At 35.9% G+C, this 13,792-nt stretch overlaps 2 protein-coding genes across 2 annotated transcripts; both read right to left on the reverse strand.

Moving 5' to 3' along the window:
* Nucleotides 1-1,550: 1,550 nt before the first annotated feature.
* On the reverse strand, nt 1,551-4,253 carry LOC144571475 (Pentatricopeptide repeat (PPR-like) superfamily protein). The gene is made up of 2 exons (XM_078320767.1): nt 3,913-4,253; nt 1,551-3,682 (listed from the first exon to the last, which is right to left on the reverse strand). The coding sequence occupies exons 1-2, from the start codon at nt 4,025-4,027 to the stop codon at nt 1,842-1,844; spliced, it is 1,956 nt and encodes a 651-aa protein (XP_078176893.1). The 5' UTR covers nt 4,028-4,253; the 3' UTR covers nt 1,551-1,841.
* A 3,454-nt stretch (nt 4,254-7,707) lies between these two features.
* LOC144571787 (N-(5'-phosphoribosyl)anthranilate isomerase 1, chloroplastic-like) lies at nt 7,708-11,887 on the reverse strand. The gene is made up of 6 exons (XM_078321165.1): nt 11,678-11,887; nt 9,797-9,899; nt 9,631-9,693; nt 9,030-9,373; nt 8,508-8,671; nt 7,708-8,257 (listed from the first exon to the last, which is right to left on the reverse strand). The coding sequence occupies exons 2-6, from the start codon at nt 9,831-9,833 to the stop codon at nt 8,014-8,016; spliced, it is 852 nt and encodes a 283-aa protein (XP_078177291.1). The 5' UTR covers nt 9,834-9,899; nt 11,678-11,887; the 3' UTR covers nt 7,708-8,013.
* Between the last annotated feature and the right edge of the window lie 1,905 nt (nt 11,888-13,792).

Here is a 13,792-nt window from a genome sequence, read left to right on the forward strand (position 1 = left end):
TATCCGAATACTGTACATTAGCAACATGTACAATGTACCACTTGTTACACAGTATTACATCCTAAATAACACACCTAAAAAATAACATAAATTGGTACCAACAATCTTGAGTTCATAAATTGGTACCAACAGTACATCAGCTTGTACTATAAATACAAAATTATCAAGGAAAGCATGTACCAGAATCAGCTTGTAGCATTCTCCATTATTTAATAAAGCTAGGTATTCATTTTTCTGTAATTAACAAAAAATATATTCACCTCCGTACAAGTACGTCTGTTTGAAGAATTGACTATATGAATTATTAGATGTCTGAATAGAATATTTTCAAAATATATCAAATATTATGCATATGTTAGAATTGACCAACTTTTTTAATGAAAAGTTGTTACCAATAATTTTTTCTTTTTAAATAAAGCTAAGATTTATAATGTAATTAATTTAGCCCAACAATTTGTGACGCTGTGTACAATTGAAGCTCATTTCTTCCGTCTGCTTCAGTGGCGAGATTGGATGCGCAATTATAATTCACTGATAAATATTCTAGAAAAAAATAATTGTTTCAATTAATGAGGAGATCGTTGAGAGAGTGAATATAACTTAGAAGGAGAACTTACCTGACCACACTACCGATGGAGATCACTGAGAGAAAAAGTGGAGATCGCCATTACGGAGACAAAGCTTCGAAGGTGATTTTCGTTTGTTTCTGCGAGGGAAGACGAAAGGGAGAAGTACACGGAGGCGGGAAGAGGGTAAAGTTGGTCAATTTCACTGGTGGACCCACTTTTCCTTCGGCTACAACCCAAATCAGGAGTGACAATATTCGGTCCTCCGAAGTGAAATGCTCACCCCGATCTGTCTTTCTCTTTCCTTCAGACTTTCCTGTGGAGCAAGTGAATCTTATAAAGTTTCCACACCCTCCCTATCCTCTCCTCCGCTAACCCTTTCTGGAGCTGAGCCTAAAAATTGCAATTGAGAATAATCTAGCAGCATAGGTAAGATGTGAAAAACTAAAATGTGCTCATGCCAAAATTGCTTAGATCAACTCTTTTTTTCAATTTAATTTTTTTAGTTACAGCAGTTTTTTTATCTGATGAAAGACTAATAACAGCCCAATTTTATTACTATGAGCTATCAGTGACTTTACAAAGTGTTATATCTATACTAACTACTTGTAAAAAGTAAAAAGAGAAACCTTGTACAAGAATCCCCATGAGTACCCAAATTAGTCTCAATCACACACACCCTCCTCCTTAACTAGCTACTGTAAATGACCAACTGAACTAGTCAGCAGCAAGGTTCTTTTTCATTTTTTTCGTTTAGCTATTTGTTTGCTAATCCACCACTGTTTATTACTAGGGTTAGCTGATGACTGAGTGAACTTGAAAAGTGAGCTTTAACATGAGAAATGGGCATCTGAAATACCCCCCAGCATAAGTTATCAATTATAAGAAAAGAGCTTGTCACAATTCAGCTTTAAAAGTAGGTACAGTAAATTAATCCAATTATAGCAAAAATATGACAATAATTACATAAAATAACTACAAAAATCATGACAAGCAAGCGACAAATCAACAAAATCAAGTTGTTTGCTTACAAGCTTTATTTTTCAAAAAAAGAAGGAAAGCAACAGAAAGAAATTAAACCTCTGGAGCCTGTGGAACAACAGTAGTGGTGCCAAGGTATAGAAATCCAGTATAATTAAATAAATCAACCATGTTGTATTCTAACAAAAGATAATATATAAGATTGAGCTCTTCAAGTAGCTTTGATTTTTTTTTATATAAAGCAAAAGGAACATTAAATAAAAATAAAAACACAAAAGGAACAAATTAATGCATTTACCAAACTGACCCTACCGGTTCACTATCGACCTCCCCAATAGCATTGAGAATAGATGAGTATGTGATCAAATCATACTCAAACCCCACCTCTTTCATCTCCTTCATCAAACGTGCTGTCTCCTCAAACAAACCAGAGCGACTCAATGCACCAATTACTGTATTATATGACACTGCATCAGGCTTGACATTAGAGTGTTTCATGTTACACAACATCTCCAATGCACGGTGGGGTCCACCCACCCGGGCCAAGCCATATAATATTATATTATACGAGTTAATATCTGGTAGACAACCTTCCTCCTGCATTTTTCTTAACATGGTGATGGCTTCATCTACCATTCCAGCCCGTACCATACCAGACATGATAGCATTGTATGAATATTCATTAGGGACACATCCGAGTTTCTTCATCTCTTCAAATAAGTTTATAGCATCATCCAACCTCCCGCACTTGCCCAAATGCTTGATCATGACCGCATAAACTCTAGCGGTTGAAGAGCCACATCTCTCTCTCAATTCTTGAAATAACTCAGCAGCAATATCAGACCGTTTTGCCTTTCCAAGTGCATCAATTATGCTACAATAAGCAGCAGGGCAAGGTGGGAACCCTTTCTCATCCATTTCTTCCAGAAGAATCATTGCCTTATTTAGCCTATTAGTTTTGCAAAACCCGTCAATTAGAATTGAATAGGTGAAAGCACTAGGATCAATTCCTTTCTCTTTCATTTTGTTAAACCATAAAGCAGCCTCTGAGGCACGTGATTTTGATTCAAAATGGGACTTTATAATTGTGTTGTATGTAACCACACTGGGTGTGCATTGCAACTTCTCCATTTGACCAAAGATTCTTATTGCATCATCTAAACGACCGGCCTTTCCTAATATATTTATCATATTATTCATGACGACAGTGTCCGGTTTACAACCTTCATGAAGCATTTTGATAAAATAATCATATGCCTCATCTACCCGACCGACTTTGCCGAGACCCCTTATCAGCTCAGTGTAGGTATAAACATTTGGTAAACAGTGTTGGTCTCTCATCTCTTTAAACAATGCAAGAGCCTTGTCCACATCCTCCATTTTGAAATACATGCAAATTAAGGTGGTATAAATTCTTGTCGTAGGTTGCATTCCATTTTCTTTCATCTCCTCAAAAAGTCTAATTGCAGAACTGTGACGACCCAACTTCACAAAAACCATGATAAGGGCATTATAGGTTACCGTATCAGGAAAACAGTGATCCGTATTGCACATTTCATTATAAATTTCATGTACTTTCTCATACTGCCCTTCTTGCATAAGCATTAGTATCATGCTATTATAAGCCTGTGCAGTTGGCTGGCACTTGCGGGACTTAATTTGGTAAAAGATGGAGCATGCCTTGGCAGTCATTTTCGCCTTTCCCAAAACCCTTATTACCTCAATCAACTCGGTTGGGGTGATTAAGCAATTAGGGTTTCGAACCATGTCTTGAATGGCCCGCCACATTTCACCAAACAGACCCGATTTCTCCAAACTATAAATTAAGGCCATATAAGTGGAGGAATCATGGTTAAAGTTTTTCTTTTTACTGGCCCATTTGAAGAATTGAATTTTTACCGAAATTTCCACGTCAGTTTTCATGATCTCATGAACCAACCAGTGGTCAACACGTAGCATGAGCACCTCTAATGCCCTCTCTGCATCTGGACCCCACTTGAATATTTTCAGAATTCTAATAAATCGTTTATCCAGTACACGTGCAGTGCGTTCATATTTTGAAATCCTGGATGGTGCCGCGGTGTCACCATTTTCTCTGACAGCTGGGAGCTTGAACATTTCAACAATCTCACTCTCTGTTAAACATCAATCAAACAAGAAGTATTAAAACAACTTTGATCAAATTGAACAGGAAAGAAGTGCTCATAGCACAGAGAATTGGAAGTCAATAAACTATATTACTTCACTATTTACAATCATGCTATCTGTAATTTGCTTCAACCATGTAGTACAATTGTACAAAAGAAGCAAAAGCATGAACTGGAGTAGCATTGAAAAACAAAAAAGGTGAGGCAGTGCCCATAACCTGTTTGTTTTAATCTCCGACTGAGATGAGGGGAGGAGGTGATGTGCCTTTGAAAGAAATCGCCAGCCCAATAGGTAACCCTTCGCCATTCTCTTCGTAACTTCTGATGGTGCATGAGAGAGACAGCGAGAGATGAATTTATCGCGCTTGAGTGTGAAGGATCAATTGGGGAGGAGTTGGGGGCGAGAACCAGTTGGGATTTCTGGATAGCGCGTAAATAATAGAAGAACAACAGCCGGAATGCTTATGCTTCTGTCCCGAACGCTCGTGGTTAAAAGAGGGGACGTTTACGGGGCTTGGAGTTTTCAGGGTCGGACTTCAGCAATCAGCACTGGGGATGGAGAGCTGATCGGCTGAGAGGCAGTGATAGCAATGTTTAATTCCGGAGATTTTAATGCGTGAACCGGGTACATAGGCTGACGTTCCTTTCCTTAAGATTATATTATATTTTGATGTAAATGGCTCTCAATGGCTCTCAAAGTAAACTTATATTGGCTTAGTCCCGTACCTTTGGGTTATTATTAGGGGTGTTAATGGATCGGATATTATCCGATTTCGTCCGGATCCAAATCTGGAAAATAATCTGTATCCGTATCCGAGATTATCCGTAACTGTATCCATATCCCGAAAAATTATAACGGATAAGGGTACGGTAAGACTTTTAACTATCCGTATCCGATCATTAACAATTTTAAACCACAATAAATGTGATATATATTCTTAAATTGATTTATTAAATTACGTATTATACCAATAATTTATTAAATTGCATATAGATAGGGGTGAAAACGGAGCGGATACGGAGCGGATAATGCTGATACCATATCCGCATCCGTCGGATAATGAGCGGATACGAATACGGATACGGATAGTAAACGGATATCAAAATTCAAAACCAAATCCGCCTTAAACGGATACGGATACGGAACGGATATTCTACGGATACGGATTCGAATACGGATATAAAACGAATAATGATCGGATAATTCATTCATATGAATAATCCACTCAAATGATCAACTTGTATAATATAATTCAAGTATTATAATAAAAACCGATTTTTTTGTAATGCAAAAAAAAGAAAAGAAAATAGGAACTAACGTTAGAAAAATCACAAAAACGAAATAAGAAAAAAAAAAATAGAAAAAAGAAGAGGTGTCCATTCATATGAGAATGGAGAAGAAGAGGAAATATTATTTCTTGTAATAGCATTTGATATTTGACAGGTACAGGCTACAAAAGTTAAAACATAAAAAGGAGTAAAAACATTCATGCGCTGCTTGGGAATCGAACCCCAGACCTTGTATGAGTTAACCAAAGCATGTACCAATAAACTAATTATTCAATTTCGTAGTCTTCCGATACTTTTTAAAAATTATTAACTGTAAAAGTTGTCCGGCATGGTCTAGCGGTGCGTTCTCTTAGTCCCACATTAGACATAAATAAATTCAGAGAGCGGTATATATACCCTTCCGTATGTCGCTTAATCAATTAACATGTTTGGATGAGAGAACGTGCGGAGGATGCAATATGCAGCTAGATATCGCGGATATCCGTTCCGTTTGCAGGCGATCTGTATTATCCGTATCCGTTTCCGGGTAATATGAAGGTAGGCCGTTATTATCCGGATCCGTATCCGCTATTATCCGTATCCGTTTGATAATCCGGCTCCGTTTTCACCCCTACATATAGATATATATTTTGATGAATAATATAATACATAATTAGTGACTAATATTTTAATAATATAATAGATGTTCTGTAATTAACAAGCTAATTATGAAAAATATCTGTATCCGTCCGATATCCCAATCTGTATCTGTATCCGTATCCGTATCCGAAAAATTATAACGGATACGGATAAGGTAAGACTACTATCCGATCTATATCTGACCGTTTACGCCCCTAATTATTATACATTGTATAATCAGAGCATAAAGTATAAAGTAATTATAAAGAATGACGTGATAATTGATTTTTTTTGATGAAAAATAGGAGTCTAGTCCATATTTGATTGAGATAAAATGTTCTGTTACACTGTTGGCGTAACTACATAAAATGAAAATAGAAAAGGCTCAAAACATTTGAGCCGGACTAGGAAAATATGAAAAGCAATAAAACATAAAGCAATTAAATGTGAAAAATAAAAATAAAATTATTGTATGTCCCTGGTGTGCTTTGGTCACTGTCCCGTTATTGGTGTTGCTGCTGGTAAAAAATTGCAATTGCCCTAAAATTTCTGGTTTGATGTCGCAGACTTCTTTACTGGCCTCTGTAAATGTTCTAGCACAACGTTCTTTCCAAAGAACGAACTGTGCTATCAGCATAGTTCCTCGTTGAGGCTTTGGTATCTCTGTGCATATCAAAATTTCTGTTGGAGACTTAGTGGTCTGCTGAGTTGGCATCTTGCTAATTCCAAATAAACCGATCTTGAGAAATTGCAATCATCGAGCATGTGTTTTACTGACTCCCTCTGATTTTTGCACAATACGCGCGCATCTATTTACCAGAGACCACCGTCGTCTATTTAGGTTGTCAATGGTAAAAAGTCTATTTGATAACACCAGCCATCCAAAAACTTTGATTCTTGGTGAGACTTTTAATTTCCAAATCATGTGAATTAATGTTGATTTGTATTCTAGGCCTATCTTGCATTGCACAGTATCCTCCTCTGACTGTGTAAGTGCCCGATTCATTCCAGCGCCAAATTATGTCATCTTGTGTTAACGGGTTTAGTGACAGACCCGTTATCATTTGTTGTAGCGGTATTCGAGAGAGAGTATGGCTGTATGGGTCTGAACTCTGAAGAGAGAGTGGAAGGCTGTAGCATGAATTGCTTCTTGGAGGGTGATGGTTGTGTCCAGTGCATGTGTGTACAGTGTACATGTCAGGGAGGTGATTCCCTCCCCAGTTATTGTCCCAGAATTGTAGTCGCTTAACGTTACCTGCCTTGTGTGTGTGTGAAGGACATGTGGCAAAATTGCATGGATTTCCTAATGGCCAATGTGAAAATTGGAGAGTCTGGCAATCCATCTTGACATAGGTGTTGTTGAAATATGGGTTGATAATTGAAATTTTCATTTATGTCTCATACTTGTCTTTTTTTTCTAATACAAACTAGTCCAACGTTGAATATGTTTTGCCTCTATTTTTATTGTTGTCTATTTCTTTCGGTGATTGGTCCTCAAAATATATAAATTGTGTCGAATTTAATATAGAATCACACTCTTTTTTTCGTTCTTTCGTCGTTTTAATTCCTATAAATTCAGTATTTTACACATCATTTAAATATATGGACATTGATCTCTCATCAATTTCCCATTTTTAAAGTTAGAATTAGTGTATATATTTGAAAACATGATTTTGTTGTCATATTTGAGACACAATTAAATATATTATGAAATAGACTTTAGAAAAGATTAGAACGATATTGATATAATTTGTGAATTCTCCTTGTTCCAAGTTTATTTAATTGTTGAATTGCTTCATGTATTAAATTTATAAAAATAAAAAAAAAATTCGCTTTAGTCTTACACTGGTATTATCAGATATTTTTTATAACAATGACATATTCTCAAATTTGTAGCTCTTTAGAGTTCTTTTTGTATAAATTTTATTTTTAAATAATCTGGATTTATGCATCGTATTACTTTTGTATTTTTTTTTTAACGTTAATATTCATCACCCATTATTGAAATGATAAGACTTATCTTGTTAATCTCAATTAAAAAGCTAAGATAATTTGTTCGTCGTAGACAGGAAGAAATTTCAGTAAATATTCAGGCCTGGTGAAACTACCGAACTCTCCAGTTTTATTATTTCAAGCAGACATCTATTATTCCATAAAAACTACAAATTAATCGATTTCAAATAAAAAAAAATGAAGATAAATACTAAGGTGCATTTGGACGGAGCAAAAATAGCACTAACCCGAGAATAACACTATTCTTTTGAGCTATTCGATGTTTGGATGGAGCAAAAATAGCACTAACCCACTATTATTTGTTTGTCTTATATGAGTTAGCTCATTATTCTATTAACCCAATCAAAAATTGAATTAGCTACTATTCTCAGAACTTGAAATTAGCTCTAATTTTTGCTCTAAACATTGTTCATGAAGGAATTCTTTGAGGATCTAACATTGTTCATGAAGGAAGCAATTCTCTGAGGATCTTTATTAATCCCATCAGGAGCACAAATCCCACTACTTACATCTACACCGTCAGGTCTAAGTAGAGATACAGCTTCACTGACATTGTCAGGATGGAGGCCGCCTGCTAAAAGCCACCCATTCTTGCTTTCAATCGGTGGCAATTTGAACTCTTTCCAGTTAAATCCTTTGCCACTGCAAACAACAGTTAGAAAAACACAAATCTTATAAGTACACTCCGTCATTTTGAGAAAATTTGTCAGATTTCTAGTAGGAGATGCAAATAATAAAGATTTTTGCAAGTAATTGTAAAGTTTGGGTGCTTAGAAATAAGGGTTTAGAGTTTAACACTTAGAAGTCGGTTAGGATTTAGTCCATCAAAGCACAAAAACCATTTTATCTGATGCTAAACCATTTTATATAATAAACTATAATAACATCTGACCTGCCACCCTTCGCACTGTCAACAAGAAACCAATCAACAAGCAAACAATCTTCAGACGGCGCATTGTTTATAAGATTACCACCATCATCAGCATGAAGTACATATATGATTCTACTTTTTCTTAATAGCTGGGGAAGCGACGCACGAGATTCATCTCCATGAAGCTACATGTTAGGAAAAATATGGAATAAAGCAAACTGCCTATAAAAGAATATCACCTACAAAACAGAAACAGGATTTGCAGCAATTTCACAAGGATTATTTTTTCCTATTATTTCTTCATAGAAAAAAACTTGTTAGGGGTTTGGAACCAAAAGAATTCTTGTTTACATAATTCCAATTTTGGCCAATAAGTACTGACAATAGACCTGAGCAATAGATGTCAGACCAGTAAGTTACAATTTTCCTAATTTAACTACAGATGCAACTGACCTTTAACTGCCATCAACTTAATCAAACTAATTACAGTTTAGCCTCAGTGTACAAAAAGGAGCATTAGAAAATAAAGAGACCAAAATAAACCTGAATGAATTCAATGCCAGAAGCATCAGCAACGCGCAAAATAGTATCCAAATCATCATCAACAAAAACTCCTACCGGCTCAGCCCCACATTCTCTTGCGACTTTTGATATCTCCTTTGCTGCCTCTAAAGAGACAGATCGCTTTGATTTGGGCCAGAGGATCATACCAATTAGACTTGCACCGGCTCTTGCAGCCGTTTCTGCATCTCTGGCTGATGTAATGCCACACATCTTTACTATTGGTTCTATTCTTTTGGCATTGGTATCTGTTGATAAGGGACGTTGATTGGTTTTGAGACATGAGGCATTAACTTTTGAAAGCTTTGGTTGTTCCACATACAAGACTGACAAGTACAAAAGCAGAAAAATATAAGGTTAGAGAGAGCACCATTTTCAAAATCATTTTAGATCATATTTGAGGTCAGGAATAAGGATTAAGGAAATTTTAAGTACTCGTGAAAAATATTTTCACAACCACATTTCAAAAATGAACCAACCAACCAGTTAAAAGTCCGGCCTACCAAAAATCGCCACTAGTAAGTTAGAAAATTATCAAGGAAAGTTCAGAATCAGAAGATAGAACTAAAGGCTCTATACCTACCCCTATTGCAAAGTGCAGGAACTCTTTGAACATGAGCCAAGCAAGATGACACCATCTCCAAAACTACACGACAAAATAAAAAAAACTTGTACAAATTGTTGTTCTTGAGAAGAACTATTTGGTTAAATTTACACGATTTTTAATTCTTTATATATGTAACAAGTACCTCGGCAAAAACCACAACTTGAAGCTTGAGGGAGCATAAATCATGAAAGACAGAGAGAGATAGAATGTTTCCTCGGGATGATCGCAAGGGAGAAGCTCGAGCTCTGCACGGAGCGGAAATAGTTAGAGGAAGAGAGAGAGAGATGCCACGAGGGCAAATCCGTGGGTAGAGGACAGCCTCTGATGTAGGCCTGCTAATGAGCGGGTTTCAGTCCATAACCGGCCCGTATTGAAATTTGAATGATAAATGTCCAGTCCATAACCGGCCCGAACTTGAGGAGTTTTGGACCATGTTCGGTCCATCCAACTCAGATCATTACAAACCCCAGTTCAAACTAGCCCTGTTTGGACAAAAATATATGGACAACCAACGGGCTTTGTGTGGACAACATATATGGACAATTTAGATAGAAGAAAAAATTATTAAAACTTGTGCTTTCTCCAAAGAAGAAAAAGTTAGACAGATTTAAAGATATAAGCCAGCCAATTTAAGTATAGCCAATAGCCTGTAGGCTTCAAAAATAATAGAACTTGGAACTTTAAGAAAAAAATGGCATTAACACGCTATATTTGCTCCTAAACCCTAAACATGCTATAATTCCAAATATTTTTAGGGTTTTACTCGTAAACCCTAAACCCATGGTTAATGCCATTTTGACAATTTGAAGGTTTTGGAGTGGCATTTTGATAATTTTCCCTATAAAAAATATCTGATAATACTACAGTGTAAAATTAAAACGAAAAAAAAAATTAATAAAAATTTAATACATGAAGCAATTCAACAATTAAATAAACTTGGAACAAGGAGAATTCACAAATTATACCAATATCGTTCTAATCTTTTCTAAAGTCTGTTTCATATTATATTTAATTACGTGTCTCAAATATAACAACAAAATCATGTTTTCAAATATATACACTAATTCTAACTTTAAAAATGGGAAATTGATGAGAGATCAATGTCCATATATTTAAATGATGTGTAAAATACTGAATTTATAGGAATTAAAACGACGAAAGAACGAAAAAAAGAGTGTGATTCTATATTAAATTCAACACAATTTATATATTTTGAGGACCAATCACCGAAAGAAATAGACAACAATAAAAATAGAGGCAAAACATATTCAACGTTGGACTAGTTTGGATTAGAAAAATAAGACAAGTATGAGACATACAAATTAAAACTTCAATTATCACGTTATTCTTTATAATTACTTTTTACTTTTTAGGTGAAATGAAAATGCTCTGATTATACAAATCAAACCAGTTCGGTTCAAATCTTATCCAAATCAAACTCAAACTGGGTATAATTCATTCGAAATTGATTTGCAACTAATGGATTCAGCCATCAATCTTTAATAATGCAGGAACCAAACTTATTCAAAACTCAAATTTTTTAATATAATGGTAACTTATAATAGAAATTGAGTGGAGAAAAAATCGTTCTGATCAGATTCTTCTTCCCTCCCCCTTCTCTCTCTTTCTAGAAGTGAGTGTGTGCTTGGGTGGTGAACATAGACTAATTGATCTCATGTTCAGAGAGTTATATTCAATATAGACAAATAAAGCCCCGACCCCGAGAATGCATCTCAGGTTCTAAGTTACAACCCTTTTATTTTGGTTATCCTATTTTATTTTTCTACTATTCTAGCAAATGTTTAAATTCATTGTTTAGTATTGGTCAAAATCCAAGCAATTCAAACACACAAATCATGTAAATCACGGTCTGCAAATCCAAGCAGGTCAGGAAATTTGCGAGAAATATACTTCAAATCAAAGTTCAGGTGAGGATATTAGGTCAAAATCCAAGCAATTTTGCGAGAAATCGAGGAAATTCGGTTAGACCTAAACTCCCGTATTACAGTAGAAGGAGATTTACCGAACACTACAGCAGTCGAGACGGGATGGCACAGACGGAGGTTGGAAGAGGCAGGCACAGGCGGGGCGGCGATCCTTCTTCTTCGCGCAGGCGCAGGCGGAGGCGACGGTCCTCCAATTTTTTTCTTTTTTCGCGTTTTGCCCCTGGCTGCTCTGCCTTCGGCTCTTTGCTAGCGGAGGGTTGAGACTTGAGAGCATTTTTTTTCGCTGGTCTGGGCTCTGAGTTCCGGGCTTTGGATTCTAGGTTCTGGGGTAGGCAAATTAAAAAAAACTGAGGTAGGCAAACCCAAAAAGAGACCCGGTTCAAAATAAATAAAAATAAATAGAGTGAGTCTATGGTACTATGCATATCACGGGTTGTTACCGTGTTACGGTTCTATATTTGAATTTTCAAATTCTAACCGTCGATCCGAACCGTTCATCTTGTTCTCCATATTAATATGTGTTTGGAGACCAAATTTTACATTTTTTTGAAAATTTGTTACTATTTTTTTTTAGATATTTAGAAAATCACTTGATCTGAAAATTTTGGACCATCCAAAAACAGTGATTTTTAATAAATCTAACAAAATAGTAAAAAAATTTCAAAAAATATAAAATTTAGTCTCCAAACACATATTAATATAGAGAACAAGATGAACGGTTTGAATCGACTGTTAGGATTTGAAAACTCGAATATAGAGCCGTAGTACAGTAACAAATCGCAATATGCATAGTACCATAGACTCACTCAAATAAATAAATTCCAGGGTAGGCAAGTCCCTACACGAGTGATACACTGCCTTCGCCTCTGCTATGGTTGACACTTGACAACAGAGGTTGACTAGATTTTCCAGGACAATAATATATATTCCCAACAAGCAAGCAAATTAATAATTGTTTTTTATTGTTTCATAATATAATCTGTGAATAATCTCTAACCTCTCTATTCCTCAGCTGCTGATGTATTGTTATGGAGAGACAAGAAAAGCGCATTAGGAGCCCTTGCCAGTTCAACTGCTATATGGGTTTTGTTTGAACTGCTCAATTACCGGCTCCTAACACTTATATCTTACTGCTTTATGTTTACCCTTGGTGCACTTTTCATAGTTTCCAAGCTCATGAGCTGGATCAACAAGTGAGCTTATCATATTTCTTAAAATTAATTGTCTCAAATTACTCCATTACTTTCTAGTTTATTAAAGACTTCAGGTTTATTAATGTCTTGTTTACTGAATTCGTTTTTTTGGGGATTAAATCACAATTTTTAGTTTCGTAGTTTTGTAACGTGCAAATCAAAAGAGAAGGTTTTATTCTGAGTTCCTTTTGTTGTTGTGTGACGGGTTTGTTGATTTGGTTTCTAAATTTGTACTATGGCCGGTCAAGTAGGGTAGAATTGAAAGGTGGAGAGATATGTGATAATTTGATGTTATGCTTGTCGAAACTTACGCAAATAGGAAAATACAGAGTCAAATTTCTGTTGGGCCATGAATTTAAATTGCAACTTGATTTTTCTGTATGACGGGACACTGCCAGGAATACCAGAGGTGCACATTTCTGAAGAGAGAGCTCGACATTCTGCCTTCGCTTTGCGAAATGATATTAACAGGGTTCTTTCTTTGCTGAGGAATGTTGCTTTAGGGCGCGACCTCAAGAAGTTCCTTATGGTAAGTTGTTATTACTTTACTGTGTCGAATTATGTTGTATTTGGATTTAGATTGTTGTATTTGGATTTAGATAATTGCAAGTAATAAGAGGAAAACTGTTTCCAGAGAAAAAGAACCTTCAATAGTTGCAACTATACTGGTAAAAGTTTTGTTGGATCAAATTTGAGTTGGGTCAACAATGTTTTATTATTTTCCTTGAATGGGTTGGAGCGGACCTAACTGGCATCTGACCTGTCAGCTCATGGCTTGGTCCGAACCAAACTGTTTTGCCTTTATTTTAACTTAGATATATATTTGTTACTGCAATGGGCACAAACAGAGGCTGTGCTGGAGATGGGGAGTTCCGATTTGCAGATGCATTGACTTTAAATTTTCTCGAATGCTTTTCTCCCCTTTCCGGCTCAGTTGAGCAAAACATGTTTATAGCCTGTTAAAAACAGCAGAACATAGAAGGAAAATACGAAAATGGA

Source organism: Carex rostrata, chromosome 19 (genome assembly GCF_964058835.1).
Source record: "Carex rostrata chromosome 19, lpCarRost1.2, whole genome shotgun sequence".
Classification (NCBI taxonomy): domain Eukaryota; kingdom Viridiplantae; phylum Streptophyta; class Magnoliopsida; order Poales; family Cyperaceae; genus Carex; species Carex rostrata.